General features: G+C 31.1%; 2 protein-coding genes across 2 annotated transcripts; one reads left to right on the top strand and one right to left on the bottom strand.

Moving 5' to 3' along the window:
* Positions 1-666: 666 nt before the first annotated feature.
* On the bottom strand, positions 667-3,902 carry LOC108732474 (T-cell immunomodulatory protein). The gene is made up of 3 exons (XM_018463313.1): positions 3,108-3,902; positions 2,301-3,017; positions 667-2,235 (listed from the first exon to the last, which is right to left on the bottom strand). The coding sequence occupies exons 1-3, from the start codon at positions 3,733-3,735 to the stop codon at positions 1,799-1,801; spliced, it is 1,782 nt and encodes a 593-aa protein (XP_018318815.1). The 5' UTR covers positions 3,736-3,902; the 3' UTR covers positions 667-1,798.
* Positions 3,903-4,731: 829 nt separating this feature from the next.
* Positions 4,732-5,995, top strand: LOC112905105 (RING finger protein 10-like). The gene is made up of 3 exons (XM_025976845.1): positions 4,732-5,135; positions 5,444-5,834; positions 5,887-5,995. The coding sequence occupies exons 1-3, from the start codon at positions 5,048-5,050 to the stop codon at positions 5,993-5,995; spliced, it is 588 nt and encodes a 195-aa protein (XP_025832630.1). The 5' UTR covers positions 4,732-5,047.
* The last annotated feature ends 1,111 nt before the right edge of the window (positions 5,996-7,106 follow it).

Below are 7,106 nucleotides of genomic sequence, written 5' to 3'. Positions count from 1 at the left end.
AGAAACAGGCTACATGCTACATTAAATATTAGTTTAGTAATTTGCGAAAAAATTAATTATGAATTTGATACTTTTTTACTGGAGTCTTGTTTTGATTTTAATTTTATTTAAAAAAGCTACTACTCATTTGGTACTACTAGCGGCATCTTTGCTGAAAATTCAAGAACATCCTAGTTATAATATATATATAAAATATTGAAAATTACTCATAGGCAACCCAATGTACAGCTCTTTTAAAAAAAATCTCATACTGTAATGAGTATTTAAAACAGAAAACAGATTACTGTGCCTTCCTTAAAAAAATAAAAATAGCAGTCGTTTTTGCTTTATCAACTGCAGCCAAGATAAATAATTTGTGAATTTATTAATCAAACGATCGAATATAATAAATAATTTATTAATAATTTAATTAACAATTTCACAATTAACGATGGGTTATGTACCTCTATGCTATTTATTAACAAATGTTCCCTTTACAAGGATAATATAATACAATTAACTTATTATTTAATTGGTGTGTGAAAGGAAAACTGACAAACTTTAAAAATAGAATAATGTATGTCCATAAAGGGGCCGTTCATAAAATACGTTATTCAAAATTTAGCCATGTTAAAAACCTCTCTCCTTCGTCACGTTTTCTGAAAACTTTAATAAAAGTCAAAACTCTCCCTGTAAATGAATAATTGTAATTAACAACAGCATAGGTAGAAACATGAATAAAATGAAAAAATAAAAAAGTAACACTTTAAATGCCCCTTCTCCCTCCTATTTATGAACGTGTATTGTTAATGGCCATTAAGCAGCATTGTTTGCATACTCAATTAACATAAAGAGAATGACTTAAGATTTGTAGGAACAGTAGCAATAAAAATAACACACTTTAACATAAAAGCTCGCCTACGTAAAAAAATCACTATACTGAATTAAGACAATGTTTTTTTCAGCAATTTCACAGAAACTTTTGTTATTAAAAGACAACAATAGAAATCCTAAATGTAAAAATGAGGAATACTTACAGAATTAGCAATTAGTTTAAATAGTTGCAAAACGTTTCATATAAAAGTTAAAAAAAGTAAAATTTAGAAGATGGTACATTGCAACTAAACAATATTTTTTCATTTAAAGAAAACCAAGGAAACTACCATATCTAATGTATGTAAAGGAAACTACCGAGATTGACCTGTAAAAGTGAGTCAGAAAGAGCACAAACGACATACGTTCTGTGCAATTTAAACCTAGTTAGTGTCCAGACCATTAAAGGATTCTTCTGTCAGTATATTCAATATATTCAAGCAGTTTCCTTATAAATACATATATATCCTTTAAAAGGTCACACTATAGCTTTAGACTGAAAATATATTTAAAATTTTAATTAACACTGTGACTTATATTCAACTTACTTCTATTAAAAATAAAACCGCATTTTATATTTTAACCATGTTCCCATCTTTTAATGGAACTTCAAATAAGTGCATGATAATCAGTTAAAAATGTAATTTAATTCACCACAAGGTGGTACTTATTCACCTACAGGCCAATCTATACAGGGGTCTCGGCAGTCTTCTTTACATATCTAATTATCAGATAAAGACGTTATTGTAATCATAACTAGCGTACAATTGGAATTTTGAGCAACTACTTATTTACTTTAACAATATCTATAAATTACCAATGCTAAGAAGAACTATGATAAAAAAACTATTCCGTTCCATTCATATCACTAGTTCCTATTATTACATTTTTATACGATATATTATGTCATTTAATAAATAAACAAATAAAATCAAAGTATCACAGATTACATAGCATCAAAATGAAATCTATGAGACTCTTGTAATCTTTCTTTTTTATCTTCCTGTCGCTCTTTCCAATATAGAATTCCAATAATTAATGTTATTAATCCGCAAATTCCTGTTAATGCCGCCACAGACGTTAATATCACTTTGCTGGGCGTTACAAATAATTGCGCTTTCCATTTGGATGGTTCATTTGCAGGCCAAGGGATAACAACCATTTGTGAATTAGGAATAATCTGGTTGAATTCTTTGGAATAGTTTGATAAGCCCACTACTAATGTATCAACAAAATTGGGGGTTCGACCTAGCCCAAAAATAGTATAAGGTAAGTTGAGACTGAAATGGGCAGATTGAGGTAATTGAGCCGAAATACCATGCTGTTGATAGCCTTCTTGAGTGGTAGTTCTATATGATATACTTGGTCCTGGTAGATTTGTACCTGTGAAAAACAAAAATTAAGTACAAAACAGAACAGATAAAAATCAACTGGTAATTTAATTTTACCATAAGTTCTTCTCTTCTTCGCGACACGTCCATCAATCATGGCATTATTATCATTAGTTAAACCTGTAAGGACCATTACCTTTATGAAGTTTGCATCATAGTCTAGGGTATTTTTAAAAGCAGCAATTCTGTACTTGTGATCCGAATTTCTAACGAGAATTACGTCCAAAGTGCCATCTTGGTAGAAGTCAAAAAACACTGCAACTGCAGTACTATTTGTAAATGGATTCAAAGCATTCCACTGAATTTGGTAATTTCTTGAAAAACGGTCGCAACCACTTTTGCAAGCAATGTTCTCAAGCAAGAATGACCTCGTCTCTGAAGTTACTTTTGATTTCAAAGTGGTTAAAATATCTGGATAGCCATCCATGTTAAAGTCTCCACTGTGCAAAGTAATAACATTGGTATACTTTTCTTCCATTATTCGTGCAAAACACCAACCATCTTCAAAATTGACCCCAAGACTTTGCCAAGTATCATTCAAATATACCAATAAAGCACAATCTGTGCACTCTTTATCGTAACAAACAGGAGTGACAAGTTTCATTTGACCTTTTAATTCTACATCAATATACAAAGATTGTCCAATTACTTTTGCATGCTTTGGATGAGGTATAGTATGATTAAAAGCAAATTTACGCTTGCCCTCGCCGTACCAAATTTCAAATTCAGTTTTGCTTGTTATAAATAGGTCTGCACGAAAGTCATTATTTAAATCTAAAATTAAAGTGATTTGCATTTTTGGATTTAAAACCCTTTCTGGTAATTGTAATAATTTTATTAAAAAGTTATGTATTTAAAACATACCCAAGAATGCATGTGCATGGGGCCTGCTCAGTTCAGAAAGGTTAAAATGTCTTTCCATTGCCATTTCTTCTCTAAATGGTACTCCTCTAACTGAATCAAAAATCCAAAATGCTCTTTTTCCATCTTTATCAACTCCAAATAAATCTATTATCATATCTTCATTATAATCTAATGCCAGAGGTTGTCCTATTAATTTTAATACTGGTTCAGATTCTCTACTACAATTCATATATGTAGAACCACCCCAACAAATATGAACTGATGTTAGCGATGGGCCATTACTAATTTGATTATTTTCTGAACTAACTGTGGTCACAAGGACATCCATAAGGGCATCCCCATCAAAATCTCCTGGAACTACACTCGTAATGTGGTCCTCAAATTTGCATGTAAGTTTATTAGTCTTAGAACGACGTAACAACGGCTCTTCTTCTGCAGCTAGTAAAATCTCAACAGTTTTGCCATCACTTCCCAACACAAACACGTCCGTTAATTCGTCTGAATTGAAATCGCCAAAAGCTGCAGGTAGTACATCAGTAATTTCGCCAAATACCAAGTTTGTTATATCAGTTGCAAATGTAAAATTACAAAAATAAAATAAAAATAAAGCTTTTAATAAAAACGCCATGACTATTAAAATGACATTATTTTATGTTAAGGAATATCTGTCTTTAAAGTATTAAACTTGAAAGTATAAATATCTTTTTCTTTTTTTTACAAAACAAACCCACATATCACTGACACCACACTATTATATTATAAACATAGATTTAGATTGATGAGATTGATTATAAGCATAGACATCAATGTAAAACAATCACAGTAAAAAAATACATACTATCTAAAATCCATACCATATGAAATCTATATACCATAGACAATTTCATATACCATATCAGATGTCAAAACAAATATAGATGACTTCTATTATATATGGATGACACCGTTCATTTGCGTTCAATAATTTTAATCTACCTAAATTACGATAATTGTGTAAATATGGCACCCTACATGGACATTGAATTTCTCCCAGCGTCCCATATATTTTTCTTCTTGTTTAACAAAACTAATTGACGTACAATTTTCTATGAGGATATACTTTATGTATATCTATTATCTATGGTGGATATTTCGAACCCTAAATGACGCAAAATCTATTGGTAAAATTCAAATCAGCGGATTATTTATATCGGGTGCCAGATTCATTTGAATAGTTAAGATAATTAAAACAAATAGATTATCTAAAGTGTTGTAATATTGGGATAAGTCTTTGTTGCCTTACAATTAATTATTTTCTTTGCCACAATTTCCGTTATGTATTTTTTATAATTGTAATAAAACAGCGAAATATGAAAACATTAGGCGAATTGAAAACTTGTTTATATATTTCCTTGAAATAGATAAATAATACAATTACAAATAGTTAAGTGACTTTTAAATTACTTATGCCGATTCTCTCAAGTGGCATGACATAATAAAAATTTAAGTTTTAAACTAGTTTATTTATTTTTTGACATATCAATTTAATTAAAATTTTCAAACAGGGCGGTGATTTAATTATTTATTGTTATTTTATTGTTACATTGAAACGTATTATTATTACACTCTTACGCAAGCGCCTAGCCTGTTTAGATACCTGCTCCCACCACAAACGCATAATACACATAGTTTTTCGTCGCCATATTTGCGACGAAGTGTGTTAGTTTGTCTCGAAAACTATCGTCGTTTTCGACGAAAAGGGGGCTTAACCACCCCAGTTGGTTGTGAATTTGTGAAATTTTATATTACTATTTGGAGTGATTCTACTGGAAGTACACTAAAAGTTTGTTATTTTCTTTTTTGAATATTATAAACATGGCTTTCTAAGATGACGGGTCTGAAGCTGAGCGTAACCACCTTCAGTGGAGAAGAAATTCTCTCTCGACACCTCGTAGCAGTGAATGCAAGAAGAATTTCTAATGGAGAAATCGAAAAATCGTCCTTTGCAGCCCTATTTAAAGGGCGCAAGTAACGATAAAAAAAGTCAAGGTATGAGCCTATTACCTATTACCTGATGGTTGAAGGTCGTTAAAATGGCGTATCATGTAATTATTCACCAAATACTGAAAATTTGCCACATGTATGGTATTTGCATAAAAACAACTAAGTTACTGAGTTCATATAATCTATTTTGATGCAGCTATTGAATAAATAAATTCACTATATAATAAATTATAAACTGTCACATCATTTCATAATAGTAAAAATAAACAGTGCATATATAATATTATAAGATCGTGTTTAAATGCTGTGCTTTATAAAATTATATTTTTAGTAGTCTTTTCTGTCATAAACAGATGCATCAAATACAAAGGTATACTCTCGCGGAGGTCGCCGCAGAGAGCCTTCTGGAGGTTCGTTTTCTTCGAAAAATGATATTTCTCGCAAACCTATATCCCAACGTAATAACAAAATGGCTGATAAGCGTCCACGTCCCCGGGGCTACTATCATTCAGGGACGTTGGACGGAAACACGAGCTCCAGGATAGTAGATGAGGAGATTGAGTGTGGCTCAATTTTGGTATCAGGCAGTAAAAAGCAAAATCTTAACCATCTTCTTAATTTTCATTTTGAGCCCCGAGATACGCATTGGCGATCGGGACCTGGGGGGATGCCTCATAAAGTTGGAGGTCGACTGATTTCCACTTATAAACATAAGTATAATAAGGAGCAGTTCTTACAAGCAAAGTATACGTTCATTTATATGTGTTTATTAATAAACTTATGCACTTTATTTTAGTTGTCAATTTATTGTTAAAACAGGGGCTGATTATAAACTTCATATGAACAACCCTGATTCTCTTGTTAATTGGGACTTAATTGAACAAGTTGTAAGTCATGTCTTTTAAAATAACTCAATATTTTTATTTGAAAATATATATNGATACTCTGTACACATTTATAAATATATATTTAATAGTCGACTTCGCTGCAAGACTTCTATTGTTCTACCTTCCACCCCAGAATTAAGCAACACGCCTTATCAATTTAACGCGTGTGCTGATATTCCCCCAACAATAGTAAGTTCTCGAATATCAGTATGTGAAATTTAACACAGAACATTAAAAAATTTAAGAAATCTAAACGAATATATTCTTCGAATTCAATATTCTTAAAGTCAGTATAACGTCTGTCGGGTCAGCTAGTAATCAATACTTCTTCAGAATAAAACTCCTTATCTTTTTTAAAGGTATACGTTGTGGTTTCAAGGTTCATCCGAGGTCTTGACCTATTAAGGATGGAAAGATTTTAACCTTTAACCCTACAATCCTGTTGCTAAAGTGGCATGCATATTAATAATGTTTTATCTTGTGACTTTTATGACTTTTCATGTTTATCATTGTTAGTTTACCAACGTTTCATAAATGCGATAAACCCTGGAAACGATTAATTCGAAAATAAGAACATGAACTCACAACATTTTAACTAATCGTAAGTAACTTGTTAATTAAGAAAAACTATAAACACACAATTAAATGTCTATGATGACGGTATAAATTAATGCATGTCCTTTGCTTGCCGATAATTGTTTTATTTATGGTGTTTCATTGCATATATGTTTACGTGGTTGTAACTTATTCAGAGTCATAAAATTCAGAGGTCACGTTAAATTTAATTAGAATAAATGAAAAAGTTAAAGTAAGTATTAAATTGATCAATAACTTCTACCATTTGTTACGTAATATTATATATAAAAGAAATTATGAGTGCTGTCAGCACAAGGCAAAGTAGTATTACGTAAATGAAAGTTAGTATCAGCAATTAATTATGTTGAAGTGTACGATGTACGATGTGTTCCTTACCTATTTACAAACAATTCCATTGATTACTATACATTGAAAACCATAATGGCCGACATAAGTAACAATGCGACAACAATTGAAAAAGAATGATGGCCGACAACTGCAACAATTAGAAAATAATGATGGCCGACACTACGTCATAGTGGAGCAATAAAAA

The sequence above is a fragment of the Agrilus planipennis genome, unplaced genomic scaffold (assembly GCF_000699045.2).
Source record: "Agrilus planipennis isolate EAB-ADULT unplaced genomic scaffold, Apla_2.0 scaffold23, whole genome shotgun sequence".
NCBI lineage: Eukaryota > Metazoa > Arthropoda > Insecta > Coleoptera > Buprestidae > Agrilus > Agrilus planipennis.
The sequence above is the reverse complement of the archived record's forward strand: the minus strand, read 5'-3'. Positions and strand labels throughout refer to the sequence as shown.